Consider the following 17,709-nt stretch of genomic DNA (forward strand, 5'->3'; position numbering starts at 1 on the left):
TACCTCCCACCAAGTTTACTGGGCCTCTCTCATCTCTCCTCTTCTTTGTCTCTTCCTGTCATTCCTTTCTAAACTTGTTCCAGCACAAGAATTAAGTGTATTTTAATATTTTCTTAAATAAAGATTTATATTCCTCTGCTTATAGTTTTAAAAGAGGAGTTGAATATTTCTATTTTTCTCTTTAAAGAAAGACACATGAAACTAAACTAAGTGACATGTTAACTACCCATGTATGACACAGTCCAGATTTTTTTCCTTTGTGCTAGTAGCCCATGACAGACAACAAAAGAATCTCCACCTGTGAACTAAGAGAGTCTGCTCAACTGAATTGTTCCAGGGGAAAAAAAAGAGGATAGAAAGTTTGGACAATTAGTTGCCTGGGATGGGAAAAACAATTTGATTGAAGGGAATGTTCTTTGACTGTAATTCCACTTTATTCTAATACATACATGTCAAACATAGCATTGACATACAAATTCTGACACCTACGGCTCTCAGACAGATCCAACATTTGCTTACGACAGGCTGCTCAGGAAAAAGTCTCTTCCTAGAGGTTTCCATTCAATGTGTTAAATGTGGAACTAAAGGATAGGGCCCCTTTGCATGCACAAGCCATTTTCAAATATGGCAGCTGAGTGCACGTGATCTTCCCTGGAGGGCTTCCATCATCCTGAAGAGGATCATCCCTCCCCTTCTTTGGTTGCAGGGGAGGGGACTGTCTTTGCTTTCTTGCAATGATTTGCTTCGGCAGGCATCAAAGCAGCACTAATTGGAAATTACTGCAACTAAAAACAGTTTTTCATCCCTGACTGCAGACCTGGAACTTTTTTCCTTTATTATTAAGGCTCATTTTTTTATCTTCATGTAAAGTAATATGAGCTTATTATTTTTAAAAGTTGACAATGCAAGAAAAGTACCTAAACTAAAATAACGAAAATAGGAATGACATAAGATCATGCCTAATTCTGCTGGAGAGAGCCTTTCACAGTTTAATTCCAAACTAGAGCTTTCTACCATTCTAAAGACTTGCCCATACTTTTTCTCAGTGTTCCCTTTGCCCAGAATGCCCTCCTTTCCTTCCTCAATCTGCTGAGTTTGTTTGAACTTATCCTTCAGGCTGAGCTCAAAAGTTACCTTTTCCAAGAAGTCTTTCTTAATGCTCCCAGGAGAAGGGCTATCTTCCCCATCTGTGACACTGCCACTCTTTTGCACATAGCTCTGATTTGGCACTCACCCCCAGTGTATGGAAATTATTCATTTGCATGTTTCCCTCCCTAACTAAGCTAGGTGCTCCTTCATTCCTCAGAGCCTAACCCTTACACAATGTGAAGCATAGAGATGGTGTTGACAAATGTTAAAAGAAGTAGAGGCCTATTTAGGGCAGAATGACTTGTACTAGATCCAGAACTCATTGATTCACTCAGGACATACTTTGTTGTTTTGTTCAGAGTGGGTGGGAGTAGGTATTGATTTTGGACTAGGGGAGCTGAGATCAGCTTTTGTTCTTTGCTTTCTAGGTCATTTACTAGTGTTACCTGATCCATTGCCCCTTTAGACCAAGTCAGAGGGGAAGTAGAGGAGGGGGAGCATAGGAAGGAGAGGGCTGGAATATGTAGATATAATTTCACAAGGGTGGAAGGACCCTGTGACTTTCTCACAGGTTAGCAGTTGGGCCAAAAGCTTGGTATATGTAGATGCAAGATGAACTATTCAACCATAGATTCAGCATTTGAACAATGGAAAAATATTGTCCATGTACTCAACCAAACAGTATATTGCATAAACATGGCAAGGGAAACAGTATCATAAGGGAAGCAGTGAAGTAGACATTTGGAAGGGCAAAGAAGGGAGAAGCTGACAACTGAGATGTGCCGAAAATATGAAAGTTAGAAGGGGCTGTGAAGATCTGATTTCTTCTCTTCTGATTGTACTAGTTGTGCATCTTGTTCTCCACTCACTGTTTTAAATCTGATGACAGATATTTTCAATACTTATCCCTTAAAGGAACACTAAGTCCCACACATAGACCACCAGTTGAGTATCAAATCGCCTTGAAATTGAACTAAGCTATTTCTAAGATTAGTTGTGTGTTGCAAACTACCCAGTTGGGGGCAGACAAAACAAACAGATGACTTCTGAATGCTACCAAAGGAATCCTGCATTTCATTGTGTGTTGTTATTTTAATAAGGCAAAGGGCTTTTCAACTCATAATCAGATTCAGACAGCTTGTTCACAACCTCCACAGACTGAATACTACAATAGGGTTCCTTTGCAATTATCATATTTTTAACAACAGAGGACGAAGCTTGGGCATGGGCAGGAGGAGTGCTAGAGGCACATATATTTTTCTGGACAGTGTGAAATGCTGTGCAGAAAACATACTGAGAGATTTATAGAGGTACTAACACTGCAAAAACAAACCCTCTTAATAACATCAGATTGCAGGGGGCAGTGCATTTAGCAAGAGATCATCTTAATTCCCACTTCTCCTCTCTCCCTAAGAGGGGTTACAATGCCTATTTGAGGGAGTTAAATAAAATCAGATACTCTCTTGTTGTTTTGTTTTCTTCTTCTGCCAGAGAATTCACAAAGAAAGGCTCCATCTCAGATTCTAATGCTTCAGTTTCAATACAAGTGAGTAACATCGTTAGGCATGCTCAAGCTCCCCACACCCAAAGAAGCTCTGCCTGACCATCATTTACTCAACTCTACAGGCTTTGTCAATTTTTCTTACTATCTTTTCTTTTCCTTGGAGGATGAATCTAGGCCACGTGTGGTGGCTCACGAGAATGGCTTTGACCTGGGAGGCATAGGTCACAGTAAACTGAGATCGTGCCACTGCACTCCAGCCTGGGTGACACAGCGAGACTCAGTCTCAGAAATATATGTATATGAGGCCGGGCACGGTGGCTCAAGCCTGTAATCCCAGCACTTTGGGAGGCCGAGACGGGCGGATCACGAGGTCAGGAGATCGAGACCATCCTGGCTAACACGATGAAACCCCGTCTTTACTGAAAAATACAAAAAAACTAGCCGGGTGAGGTGGCGGGCCCCTGTAGTCCCAGCTACTCAGGAGGCTGAGGCAGGAGAATGGCGTAAACCCGGGAGGTGGAGCTTGCAGTGAGCTGAGATCCGGCCACTGCACTCCAGCCTGGGCAACAGAGCGAGACTCCATCTCAAAAAAAAAAAAAAAAAAAAAAAAAAGAAATATATGTATATGAATCTAAACAAAGTACCAAATCCGGTGGCCAGCCAAAACCTCATTTATCAATTTCTTCTTTCCCTGGAGGAATCAACACACATACAGCTGTCCCCACTAAGGCGAAAGGGAATGAGTTCCCCAGAGCCCAAGACAGAAGTCATAGCAACAGGCCTGGATAAACCTCCTACTTATAAATGTGTCTAGGTTGGCAGAGTAATCTCAAAATGGGACTGAGTGGGTGTGTTAATTTTGAAAAAGCTCCGCATGTGATTCGGCTACAAATTCATATACCACTTCCTCCATGAAGCCTCAAGGTTCTGTCTTTCCCTGTAGGCTGCCTCTGTACTCTGGACATTCTTTTGCTTTAGCACTTACAAAGCTGTTTTGGAATTATTTGTATTTAAGTCTATTTCCCATTAAACTGAGCTAGAGAGCATAGGTTGTGTCTTTGTATTTTCAGTGCCTAGTATACATTTTGGTATTAACAAGTGTTTACTAAATTTTTGCTGAATTGAATAAAGATACCCCCCACCCACACACACATATAGAGTAAGTCCTCACTTAATGTCATTTATAGGTTCTTGGTGAAACAATGTACAACAGGTTTTTGAATAACGTGGTTTCATTCAACATCGTTTTGTTATAGTGGTGATGAGGAAAAAATTGGTTTTGTTATATGCCGTTTTGCTTAAAATTGCAGTTTCTAAGAACTTACAGACACAGTTAAGTGAGGATTTTCTATGTATCTATCTATCTAGCCATGTATCTATCTACCTATCTATCATCTTCACTTCAGTCAAATATGGAAGGGGTTGCCACTAGTTAAAGGTCAATGCCTTAGATGAACTGAAGTTTATTCCTCAGGTGGTTCAGTCCAAGAGTAAATGCAATGGAGAAAAATGGACAAAGGACAGGCAGGTGCAAAAGAGGGCCTTAATATATGGCCTAAAAGACAAAAATTTTCCAAAGAACCCCTAAGCTATAGGAAAATGGCTCTCAAACATTTTGATGTTGGGAGCCCTGAAGTAGTTTTAAAATACGTCCACAAACTCCTTGATTTTCCTCCCTTCAAGAGGTGGAGCTTAATTTCCTCCCTCTCCTTGAGCATGGATTAGAACTAGTGGCTCACTGACTGGGTGCAGTGGCTCACACCTGTAATCCCAGCACTTTGGGAGGCTGAGGCAGGTGGATCACCTGAGGTCAGGAGTTTGAGACCAGCCTGGCCAGCATGGTGAAACACTGTCTCTACTAAAAATATAAAAATTAGCCAGGCGTGGTGGTGGGCGCCTGTAATCCCAGCTACTCAGGAGGCTGAGGCAGGAGAATTGCTTGAACCCAGGAGGCAGAGGTTGCGGTGAGCTGAAATGGCGCCATTGCATTCCAGCCTGGGTGACACAGCAAGACTCTGTCTCAAAAAACAAAACAAAACAAAAAACCACAAAGAATTAGTGGCTCACTTCTAACAAATCAAATATGCCAAAATTGATGATGTGTCACTTCAAAGACTAGGCCATAAAAGACACTATAACTTTCTCCTTGCTGTCTTCCATGGATCACTTATTGTGGTGTAGCCAGCTGCCATGTCCTGAGGCCATTCACGTGGTCCATATGGTGAGGAACTGAGACCTCCTTCCAACAACCAGCACTAACTTGTTACACTTGTAAGTGAGCCACTTTGGAAGTTGGTCCTCTAGACTCCATCGACATTTTGAATGACTGCAGCCTCAGGATCCCGAAGAGCTTTTGTTTATATTATATATATTTATTGATATTTACTGTTTTAGAATTTTTTTAAATTTAAAATTTATTATTAATTTGAAACTAGCAATTATGGGCCCATTACATGTTAACATAAATATTAATAACATTTTATGATAATAGTGAGAAAAATGGTATCATTTTTCATTTTTGCAAGCTGTCTCTACTGTCTGGCTTGATAGGGGATAGGTAGATTCTCCTATTGACTTCTGCATTTAATATGTTGTAATAAATTGTTTTGGTTGAAGTATATGAACAATATCCAGTTTCACACAAATATGTAATTAGCAAAAGGAACATCTCATAGGTGCCCTGAAAGTGTCACTGGGACTCCCAGAAGTCCTGGAATCACATTTTAAAATAGCTGCTACAGGGAAACTAGGAATCCATCAGATTGGAAGTCAACAAAAGAGAAGAAATGAGGACTTTCCAAAATGCTTCAGTAGGGGAACTCTGCTAAGTTGCATTACTGCCTTCTTTCATCCTAAATTGTATCAGATCACGCTAAGAATTACCATCTCAGAAACCCCTATAGGAAAATGAGAGGAATGGAATAGTTTAACCCAAATCTGGGATGTTACATAATTCCTTTCTTTATTTTCTATCTATAGGCCAATCTCACCTAACCCCCTCAAGGTTAATAGGAACAACTCATGTCTAGCTATTCTTGAGCCAGTGGTAGGGCTGGCTATATGTGCAGTCTTTTCAGGTAGGGCAGTTCTTCTAGAGTTGTATTGGGCTTTTGATCCAATTTCTACCCCTTTATTGTAATCAAAAAAATAGAATGGGGATAGAGGGAACCTGGATCAGGGGAGAATGGATGAAGAGAACAAGAAACAAACCTGGATTTTGTCCCTTGACTGTTGTTTTAAGAACCAGGAACCAGATCCTTCATTTTATCATTTTTAAAAGAGTGCGTAAAGTGTGCAGTGTCTGTGTATGTGTGTGTGTGTATACACATGAATGTGTCTCACCAGCTTCTCTCTGGTGAATTTACCTCTGACTCACTGTTAATAATGGGAAAAGCTACAAAGCAAGCCAAGAAATTGTGAGACAAGATTGTAAGCAGAAACTATTTTGCTTAATCAATTAAAGATCTTGAATAGGGAAGTCCTTTCCACACATATTGCTGTACTAGATATTTATGAACAGTAAATTTACATTTAAATATGGCTTGGATATAATACTATATCTTTTTTAAAACATTGACAGATGATAAAATTTAATTAATCAAGCACTCTACTCAGAAGAACTAAATAACATGTATTTAAGAAGTTTCACTCTAGTGGTTTTTGACCTTAAAATACAATTGCTAATTGTATGCTGGAATAAAGAAAAAAGAAACCTCTCACCTTCTTCGGCTGGATAAGGTTTCTTCATGTTCTACATGAGCAACTTTTAATACTTTCTTGTCAATAAACAGATCTTCAGGATAATAAGCAGATCTATATTGGCGTTGTTGAGAATGGGCACATAACTTGCCAATCTGAAAAAAGAAATGCAATATAATTATATGATACTTGTGCAGATATGATAGTAGAAACAAATTCTGAAAGGCACTTCAATTTCTTCCCCCAATTTTAAATAGCAGAACAAAGCTATGACTAGAGTCAAAAAAGGTGATAAGCTTGTAAGGCAAAGAACCATTGGTGGAAAGAAGGCTGGAGACTGAGAATGGGGATCCCATTCTGAATACAGCCTATTCAGAGATTTCCTAAGATAAAAAAATGGCTTTTTTTTCTATAGTGAAGTATACATTTGAGAGGACCGCCAACACAGGCCTCATGCTATTCATACCTTTTAATGGCATTTGGTATTAATACATATGAAGAAGTTCACAAAAGGGAATTGCAAAATTTAGGAAGAACTGGTGCAGAAGATGAGGGTTGTGTAGCCAGTTAATAGAAGAGCTGCCTCCCAAGCACAGAGTGCTCCCAATTTCTATGAGTATTTTGATATAAGACCCAAGCTAAGGTACTCTGATAAAAAGTGTGGTTGCTCATCTGGCTTTCCTAAAAATGCCCAAGGGAAGAAGGCAAGTCAACCAATCAGTAGCCAGTGACAGGCAGCTCACACCTGTAATTCCAACACTTTGGGAGGCTGAGGCAAGAGGATCACTTGTGGTCAGGAGTTCAAGGCCAGCCTGGGCAACACAGCAAGACCCAGTCTCTGCAAAAAGTAAAAACTTAGCCAGGCATGGTGGTGTACACCTGTAGTCCCAGCTACTCAGGAGGCTGAGGTAGGAGGATCGTTTGAGCCCAGGAGGTCAAGGCTGCAGTGAGCCATGATTGTGCCACTGCACTCCAGCCTGAGTAATAGAAGGAGATCCTGTTTCTAATAAATAAATAAATAAATAAGCAAGCGTAATCACCTATGAATCATATATCATTAAATAAGCTCAGGATTAAAAGTATTTTAAAAACATAATTGCTCGAGTCTCCCTTTCTTCCTTCCTCCCTGTCTCCTTCTTTCCTCCCTTCTTCCCTCCCTTTCTTCCTTCTATCTTTTCTCATTCATTCATTCAAAAATATTTATTGGATATCTCTCTCTAAAGCTGACCTCTTTTATACTCATATAGCAATACTTTTTTAAAAATGGTATAATCTTTCTTACTTAGCTCCATTCTACTCGATTTTTTTGGTTTAATTATTACTAGATTTGCTACTTTTTTCACGTTCAAGCAAAAGCCTAAATGAACTTCCATATAAAGAAATATGAATATTAACATTCTTATATATCTCCCTTGTGCCAGACACTATGCCAACGATTATCATCCCCATTTTAGAGATGAGGAAATTGAGGCTTAGGGAGTTAGGTGACTTGCATGAGGCAAATAAACAGCGGACTGATTTGTCTGACTTAGAACCCATTTGTCTGATTTCAAAGTTTATGTGGTATTGCCTTCCTAGCAGATAATGCTTGACCTTCCAGTGGCTTACATTGTACATTGTAGAAAAATATAAAGAATTACCGGTGCTCAAAAACATAGCCACCCAACGTAGCCAAGGTAAATATATAGACTGTAAACTTCAGGAAAAATATTAGAAATATTTGGCAAGGAGAAGGGTTGTATGTTTGTCACTTTTATATTTCCACGCTATTCAGACTGGATTTTGTGCACTGTTAGGTGAATTAATTGAAGCGAATTGAAAGAATCTTCTATTATCAGCCTCAGCTCAGCACTCTACTTATAAGCCATGGGCTCTGTGTGGTAATCCCAGCTTCTGGATTTCTCAAGATGGTCCTGACAGCATTTACTAAGTTATCTATTTATACAGCTTTGGAAGGCTTTTCATATAAATACATTATTGAATTAGAAAAAAAATCTAGAATCAGAGTAGCATCACCTTCATTTATAAAAGATAGCATCTATAGTTTGATATTCAGATGAGCTATACTCAATGGTTTATCTTAATGGGAATAAAACAAAAGCCGAAGACACTTAAAGACATTCAATTTAGCTTTGGAATGCATGATACTGAATTTTTCAGATGTGCTTATGTAATGCTATGTGACTTGGGCTAATATTAATTTCAAACAAAGTGTGTGCATTCCATGAATATGCCTTAACTAGTAGCAGTCTGGTAGGGTGCTTTAGGTCGGGGCCTACCTAGCTGGACTGGAGAGTTAAGTTCCATTCATTTTCAAAGCATATAATGCAGATGCCAAATAAATGAGGGCAGACTATGTATTACCACTTTCTATCTGAAGACATATACATGTTTACTTTGTGAAAATGCAGGTGAAATTTCATGGAACAAAACCTTGATGTTTGTTCCATTAATGTCTATTATTCTGTGAACAAACATTCATGTGAGAACTTATTTCACTAGGATCAAAGTATTCTTGGCACATTCTGGAGCACAGTACACATTCTCTTGACCTACACCTGTTCCCAATCCAGCACCAAAATCAAATCTTTCACACATCTTTCACAGTAACTTGTCTACTTGCAACCCACAGCTGTGAAATCTCCTTCCCCATTGAAAGTCAGCCCTTTGTATCAGTGAATAGTATCTGGTCCACAGCAAGACTTTAAAGTTTTTGACCCCCTCCCCCCACTCGCCAGCCCCAACCTACTGGAAAGGGGTGCAGCTGAGGCAAAAGTAGGAAGGTTAAGAATAAATGATAATGTCGCCACTCTGCAATCTGACCTTTCTTCCCAAGCCACCCAATGTGGTATTATCAAGCCAGCTTTCCAAGGCTCTGTGTGGGGTAAAGGGCAAACAATGGTGTCCTGCCAATAACCCTACTCCTCCATCTGAAATGTGCCATATCTTATCAGACAGGCTGCATTTTCTTCCACAAATCTACCATGAAGCAAATTCTTCTCATATACAAAGCATTTGTCAAATATATTCCCTCCTTTGGGCCCTTCTCCCTACATCTTTCACCTCCACACTATGTGAGCTATAGGTGAATATTATGAGCTTATTTTGAGAAGTGGACACTAAAAGAAAACATAACTTACAAAGAGATGCAGCATTCACATTAAAGAAGTCCTTTCAGCTTCACACTAGGGAAACGTCGGGCTATGCTGGGAGACTTGAGTCTTATTCTTCAGCAGCCCCTACTGAAGAAGTCAGCCTCTCAAGTGGCATTTTAGAAATCAGTATCCTGCCCAAAAATTTTAGGCTCTTAAATAAGTAGTGCAATCCAATTTCCTTTCACTGACTAATGTATCTAGTCAAGGATGCTGCTACCTTTAAATTTGGTTAGTTGGAGGGAATTTATTGGATAGGTGAGTGTCTCTATCAAAAGACTGGAGTATAAAACCTTTTTGTTTTCCATAGACCGTGATTCCTAAAGGTGTTTTTTATTTATGTGCCAGACTTATGACAAGGAAAGCAATAGTGTTCTGCAGGGTTACAAGTCCTGAAACATAAGAAGAAGGCAGGGCCTCTGACCATATCCAGGCCAGGAAGATAATTTTTTTTTTTTTTTTGAAACAGAGTCTCGCTTTGTCATCCATGCTGGAGTGCAGTGGTGCAATCTCAGCTCACTGCAAGCTCCACCTCCCGGGTTCACGCCATTCTCCTGCCTCAGCCTCCCGAGTAGCTGGGACTATAGGCACCCACCACCGTGCCCAGCTAATTTTTTGTATTTTTAGTAGAGATGGGGTTCACTGTGTTAGCCAGGATGGTCTCGATTTCCTGACCTCGTGATCCACCTGCCTGGGCCTCCCAAAGTATTGGGATTACAGGCGTGAGCCACCATGCCCGGCCAGGAAGACATTTTAGTAACCTTAGCATCATTCTTTTCTGCCAGGATCCAGAAGCACCATCCTTGCACCTACATAAGGAAAATACACTGCTGGGACCCAGCAAGGTATAGATCTGGGGTGTCCAATCTTTTGGCTTCCCTGGGCCACATTGGAAGAAGAAGAATTGTCTTGGGCCACACATAAAATAAACTAACACTAACGATAGCTGATGAGCTAGAAAAAAAAATCACCAAAAAATATCATAATGTTTTAAGAAAGTTTATGAATTTATGTTGGGCCACATTCAAAGCCATCTTGGGCTGCATGCAGCCTGCAAGCTGCAGGTTGGACAAGCATGGTCTAGATCATGCAGAGCCCAGTAGGCTGGGCATCAAGAAACCTGGCCTACCACCCCACTTTCACCTCTCACCCACACCAGGACTTCACTGTGACCTGGTCCCATAGCTTCACTCTACCTGTAACTCTAGTCCTATACACAGGAGGAAGATAGGATATTTGAAGTGCCGTATTTTCTTCTCAGTTTCCTCAAAAAAAAAAAAAAAAAAAAAAGGTGAAAATTACTTTCTGAATGGAGTATGTTATTGCAGGGCAGGGAAAATTTTATTTTCTTGACCTATGCCTGAGGCACCTCTAATAAAAGACAAATTAAAAAGGGAAATCCATACAAATATGTTTAATATAAGTTTTACGTCACACAAGATCCTTTAGAAAGGAAGACCCAAAGAAATGGTGAAAGCTGTGGATTTTTATGCTAAGTTTGTTAAGGAAATGGAGAGTAGTGAATTGTGATTGGACAAAGAGGTTATAACTGAATGGTAATAAACTGGGGGAAACTTAGCCAGGGCAGTTTCTTCAGATTTTTCTTTGTGTCCCTGTAACTTTGGAGGTAAAGATGTTTCTTTCTCCTGGGTATAGGGTGGGTACCTCTCACATGACGGTCTTATGATATACTTCAGAAGAGGGTCAGTTAGGTTTTATGACCTGCTTCAGGGGAGAAGGGTGAGGGGAACGTGAGAGTGACTTTCTTGTTTTGGGGGTTTTCTTAAATGCAAAGGTGCCATATTTTGGGGTGGTGTGTCCTGAATCCCATTATTACCAAAGACTCTGAAATCATGCAAAAATTTGGTCTGATATAATTCACTCCTATACCTTATAATGAACATGTCAAGAAATGCAGCTACTCCATTGGTTAAAATCTAACTGCCATTCTCAGGCCCCTATTCACTGTTGGTTCTGGGAACTCTCAAGTGACAAAAAAATTCAGACTTGATCTTTTACTCCAGATGACTGAACAGAGAAAGAAAGCCTATATCGAAAGCTTCTCAACAATACCAACACTTCACGTTTCTTACACAATACCCTATTTCAACCTAGTGCTTCATAGATAACTTCTACATCCATTCTCCATTCTCTTCACTCAGTCCTACCAACAATGCTCTGAGGTATACAGAGCAGGTATTACTTATTTATTTATTTTTTTGGGACAGGGTCTTGCTCTGTTGCCCAGGCTGGAGTGCCATGGTGTGGTCATGGCTCACTGCAGCCTTGATCTCCCCAGGCTCAGGTAATCCTCCCATTTAAGCCTCCTGAGCAGCTGGGACTACAGGCACACACCACCATGCCTAGATAATGTAGCTAGACACGGGCTCTCACCATGTTGCCCAGACTGGTCTTGAACTCCTGGACTCAAGTGATCTGCCCACCTTGGTCTCCCAAAGCGCTGGGATTACACAGGATGGGTATTATTAGCCCCATTTTTAGATATAAGGAAACTGAAGCTCACAAAAGTTGGGGAACTTAAAAGCAAGGTCACAATGTTAGTAAATGGTAGAGCTGGGACTTGAATGCTGGTCTGTCTGACTCTAAAACCTATGTTTCTGTTTTCGATTTTCCCATGTCATGGATTTCTGTCACTGGCATAGGCTCTGGGGCTTCCCAGTATTGGGTGTGGCCCAGGTCTGTGGTTATGTGGACACCTTACCTATAATTGGAGGATAGTAATAATGATGAAAAATCCTCTAAACATATTCCAAGAAATGGCTAAAGTTGTTCAACAGAAAACTGACATTCAATTTTAACTTAGGTTTCAGGTAGTATTTCAAGTGGCAGTAAGCCAATAGTGGGATGATTTAAATTCTTTGGTCTGCCAAGTAAGAGTCAATTAGTAACCATACGAAAGCACTGCATGTCAAATTCTATGGAAGAGGAGGCTCCCAAGTAGGTCTAGCCTGCCACTTGCTGCCTGCAGGATGTCCCTTGACCCTGGCTCCAGAATTCAGATTATTGGGTCGACTACAAAATCTTTGGTAATTCCTACATTTAAAAAAATTCTGATGTTTAACCATCTGATCTTTGGCAAAGTTGACTCCCTATTCAATAAACAGTGCTAGGATAAATGGCTAGCCATATGCAAAAGATTGAAACTGGACACCTATCTTTCACCATATATAAAAATTAACTCAAGATGGATAGATTAAAGACTTAAATATTAGACTTCAAACTATAAAAATCCTAGAAGAAAACCAAGGAAATACACTTCTTTTTTTTTTTTTTTTTTTTTTTTTTTTTTTTTTTTTTTTTTTTTGAGACAGAGTCTCACTCTGTTCCCCAGGCTGGAGTGCAGTGGCACAATCTCAGCTCACAGCAAGCTCCGCCTCCTGGGTTCATGCCATTCTCCTGCCTCAGCCTCCCGAGTAGCTGGGACTACAGGTGCCCACCACCACGCCCAGCTAATTTTTTGTATTTTTAGTAGAGACAGGGTTTCACCGTGTTAGCCAGGATGGTCTTGATCTCCTGACCTTGTGATTCGCCTGCCTCGGCCTCCCAAAGTGCTGGGATTACAGGCGTGAGCCACCGCACCCGGCCTGGAAATACACTTCTTGATATCACCCTTGGCAAAGCATTTATGGCTAAATCCTCAAAAGCAATTGCAACAAAAACAAAAATTGACAAGTGGAACCTAATTAAACTAAAGAGCTTCTGCACAGTAAGAGAAACTATTAAGGGAGTAAACAGACAACCTACAGAATGGGAGAAAATATTTGCAAACTATGCATCTGACAAAAGCCTAATATCCAGAATCTATAAGGAACTTAAATAAATCAACAAGCAAAAAACAAATAGCCCCATTAAAAAGTGGGCAAAGGACATGAACGGACACTCCTTAAAAGAAGACATACAAGTGGCCAATTGGCGGGGCGCGGTGGCTCAAGCCTGTAAGCTCAAGCCTCCCGGGAGGCGGAGCTTACAGTGAGCTGAGATCCGGCCACTGCACTCCAGCCTGGGTGACAGAGCGAGACTCCGTCTCAAAAAAAAAAAAAAAAAAAAAAAAAAAAAAAAAAAAAAAAAAAAAAGAAGACATACAAGTGGCCAATAAAGATATGAAAAAAATGCTTATCATCACTAATCATCAGAGAAATGCAAATCAAAATCACAATGAGATATCATCTCACAGAATTTAGAATGGCTTTTGTTAAATAGTCTCAAAACAACAGATGCTGGTGAGGATGTAGAGAGAAGGGAACATTTACACATTGCTGGTGGGAGTGTAAATTAGTCCAGCCACTGCGGAGGGGAGTTTGGAGATTCCTCAAAGAACTAAGAGGTGAACTACCATTTGATTCAACAATACCATTACTGGGTATATAGCCAAAGGAAAACAAATCATTCTACCAAAAAGACACCTGCACCCATATGTTCATCACAGCACTATTCACAATAGCAAAGACATGCAATCAACCCAGGTGCTCATCAACAGCAGACTGGATAAAAAAAATGTTGTACATATACACTATGGAATACTACTCAGCCACAAACAAGCATGAAATATTGCTCCTTGCAGCAACATGGATGCAGTTGGAGACTATTTTCTTAAGCAAAGTAATGCTGGGACAGAAAATCAAATACCACATGTTCTCACTTATTAGTGGGAGCTTAATGTTAAATACACATGGACATAAAGATGGGAATCACAGACACTGGGAACTACAAGAGGGGAGAAGGAGGAAAAGGGACATGGGCTAAAAAACTATCTATTGGGTACTATGCTCACTACCTGGTGATGGGACCATCCATACCCCAAACCTCAGCATCATGCAATATGCCCATATGACAAACCTGCACATGTACTCCCTGAATCCAAAAAAAAAAAAGGTTATTTGAAACTGTGATGTTTTTATGTTTCTGAAACATATATTTAATATTTTGTAGGAGAATCCTGTCCTTATGTAACACCAGTGTAATTAAAATATCCAAAGGGAGAAAACCCAGATCAATATTCTGGGTTTAACAACCTGGAGAGATTCAGCAAGATGAGGACCTAGTATGCACTGTGTTTAGTAAATTTAAATGATTGATAATGATGACATGAGTCACTTCAGTGGAGAAGTTCTGAAAATAAGAATCATAAGATGTAGAATATATGGAGATTAAGCAAATACATGGAAAGCATAGACAGTTGTTTTACATAAAGGTTATGTCATGTGTCTTATTAAGTATAATTAATATAGTTAATCGTGTGTTAGTCATTTTCAGAGATAATTTTTAATGGGGGGGCAGAGTTTATGCTGCAGCACATTAGCTCTTTTGGTTGACATACTCTTTTTTTTAATTGAATGTTTTAAGACCCAATATACATAAAATAAAATGCATCCCTGAATTGTGGTTTGATGAGATTTGTAAATGTATACACATGTGTAAACACTACCTCATAATGCATAAAATATTGTCATAATTTTATAGTGACTGACATTTTAATCACTACAGATGAGATTTGTCTTTTTTAGGATTAGATTGATAACAGAAAGAAAGAATAGAAATATAGAAAATAAATATGGATAGATTCAGTATTTACATATTTGTTTCTGCTTTTTTGCTCAGGATAATTTTTTCTTTGAGGAACTCTATGTTGGTGGTTTACCATAGTTTGTTCTTTTAATTGTTGAATAAATATACCAAATATGTTTACACATTTGGGTAGTTTCCACATTTTTGCTTTTGTGAATAAAGCTGCACTGTTTACTCAAATCTTGTCGTTTCATTTTCAAATATATGTTTTGTAAATACTCCCTCCCAGTATCTGGTTTTTCCCTTTTCTTAGTGATGCCTTTTGCACAGAACACTTTTTAAAAAATTTTGATGAACTTGATTTTATCTATTTTTGCAGCTTTATGATTGATGCTGTTTTCCATCCAAAGAAGTCTTTCCATATGGCAATGTCACAGACATATTTTCTTCAGAACTGTTACCGTTTGTACATTTATGATGAGGTATTTAACCCATTCTGTGTTAATTTTTGTATATTGTGTGATGTAAAGATTGCTGTTTTCACGGCCTAGTTGATGGGATCATTGGGACCCGAAGCTTCAGTGTCGTACAATATACCCATGTAACAAATCTGCAAGTGTACCCTCTAATCTGTAATAAAAGCTGAAAATATTTTAAAAAGAAATAAAATAAATTGATCTTAAATAAAATTTGTACATGGCTAGATATTACCTGTTGATTTCCCTTTCACTGACATTTCTACTTCATTTCACAGTGCTTAAATCATATGACCTGTTGGATTTCTACTTTCACAAAGTTAATGACATTTTTAGGCCTAATGCTTTTCCTTTAAATATTTTTCTCTGGTATTTAAAAATAATGTGTATGCTCTGTTTATCTGTCATGTATGCTATCCATTTGTTTATCTGATTAACTTGTCAAACTTTCCAAATTATTTAACACTCAAGAAATAATGATTATGTTTTTCCAAATATTTATCAGATTATTTCAGTACAATTTGTTAAGATCATTCCTCATTTAGTTACTTCAATTTTTTATTTCTTTAAATTTAATTGGCCATATTTTGGATCTATTTCTGAACTCCATTCTGTTTATTTAAATGTTTGTGCTTATGCAAATATATCATTCTCTTAATTGAAGTGTTATTATAATGTCTTGAATTCAGTTAATGAAAGTTCATTCAACTTAGAAAAAAAAGTGCTTTTCTGAGAAATGTTGCCAAATACCATTTAAATTTAGTCTTGGATCATTGATGGATTCATCAGAACCCTAAAGAATTAAAACTAAAACTTCCTCTGGGAGTTATGCAATTTAAATATCAACTCTGATCTAGTTGTCTAGTTTGGATGAATATTACCTGTGGCATTTGCTTTGTGGTACCTTGGGGCTGAAGGTGGAGTTGGGTGGGAATTTCATAGTTTTCCAGTTAAAATAAAATGATGAATTTCAGTTCATTCTCTTGAATCATCTATCATACCACTATACAATTTCATTTAATTAAATCTTCAAAGTTTAAAAACAATATATACATTGAAATTATGTGATATACAACATAAACTTTTTAATAGTAGCAACCGTGCCCATTTAACAATTCTACAGGTATAATAAAAATGCTAATATATGTTAATGTTTAGTCTGTGGTTAATGTTTTGTCTTGTTAATTTCCCCAGGGCTTTTATTACTGATTTAAATCTGCCACACTACTCAACTGATTGCACTGCTTCCACAAACTGCATGGAGGTAGCTCAAATGAATACTGATTAACAGAAATGAACAAACATTTGGCTAAGCAAACCATTCTTATTATAGGCTTGTAATCATTACATACATTTTCTTACAATGAGATGGGCATGGCAGGCATTTTCCTCTCACTTTTCCTACAGAAAATATGCATATGAGCATTAAATTAATTTATAACCTTGTACTTCAGGAAGAACATCATTATTAATTAACTATTGATTGATCTGATATGGAGCACAGAGGATAATGAACAGACCTGGTGACAATGTAAGCGTTTTTTTCTTTCCTCACCTTTCAGACATTTTGCCGTGACTCATTGTTAATTTCTTGACCATTAAGATAAAAGCTCACTAATAATCTGTAATGTATTAAGAATCAAGCAATTTTAAGAAATCAAGTGCTATTATTTGAACATTTCATACAAGTTAGTTCTTGAAGTAAATTGGAATCCAAAAAAGGGACAAATGTCCTACAGATCAGCCTGCTGCTAAGTTGAACTACAGCACGGTATTATCGTGAAAGGAACACACAATTTGGAGTCAGGATACCTGGGGCCCAGTGTCAGTTCATCCTCTTACCATTTCAATAACCCTAGATAAGTCATTTACTTTCCTTGAAACTCAGCCTCCTCATCTGCAAAATGGAGATAATTAAAATGCCTGCTGGACCTGGCTGTAATGTGAAGATCAAATGAAACAATGGTTGAAAGTGTAATGTCTCCCCCAACCAGATAGAAATTTGACTCATTCTTTTTTTTTTTTTTTTTTTTTTTTTTTTAGACGGAGTCTCGCGCTGTGTCACCCAGGCTGGAGTGCAGTGGGGCGATCTCGGCTCACTGCAAGCTCCGCCTCCCAGGTTCAGGCCATTCTCCTGCCTCAGCCTCCGAGTAGCTGGGACTACAGGCGCCCGCCACCACGCCCGGCTAGTTTTTTGTATTTTTAGTAGAGACGGGGTTTCACCATGTTAGCCAGGATGGTCTCGATCTCCTGACCTCGTGAT

At 38.9% G+C, this 17,709-nt stretch overlaps 1 protein-coding gene across 5 annotated transcripts in view; it reads right to left on the minus strand.

The window, feature by feature from the left end:
* Window positions 1-17,709, minus strand: part of GPC3 (glypican 3) — a 456,076-nt gene that overhangs the window by 158,065 nt on the left and 280,302 nt on the right. For 3 of the 5 annotated variants that reach the window (XM_025371942.1, XM_025371940.1, XM_025371939.1), the window contains one exon: window positions 6,314-6,447. In XM_025371942.1, coding sequence (XP_025227727.1) covers window positions 6,314-6,447 — 134 coding nt within the window. Of the gene's footprint in view, window positions 1-6,313; window positions 6,448-10,640; window positions 10,710-17,709 lie in introns of all 5 variants that reach the window. The other 2 variants (XM_025371938.1, XM_025371941.1) reach the window with 1 other exon arrangement.

The sequence above is a fragment of the Theropithecus gelada genome, chromosome X, assembly GCF_003255815.1.
Source record: "Theropithecus gelada isolate Dixy chromosome X, Tgel_1.0, whole genome shotgun sequence".
Taxonomy (NCBI): domain Eukaryota; kingdom Metazoa; phylum Chordata; class Mammalia; order Primates; family Cercopithecidae; genus Theropithecus; species Theropithecus gelada.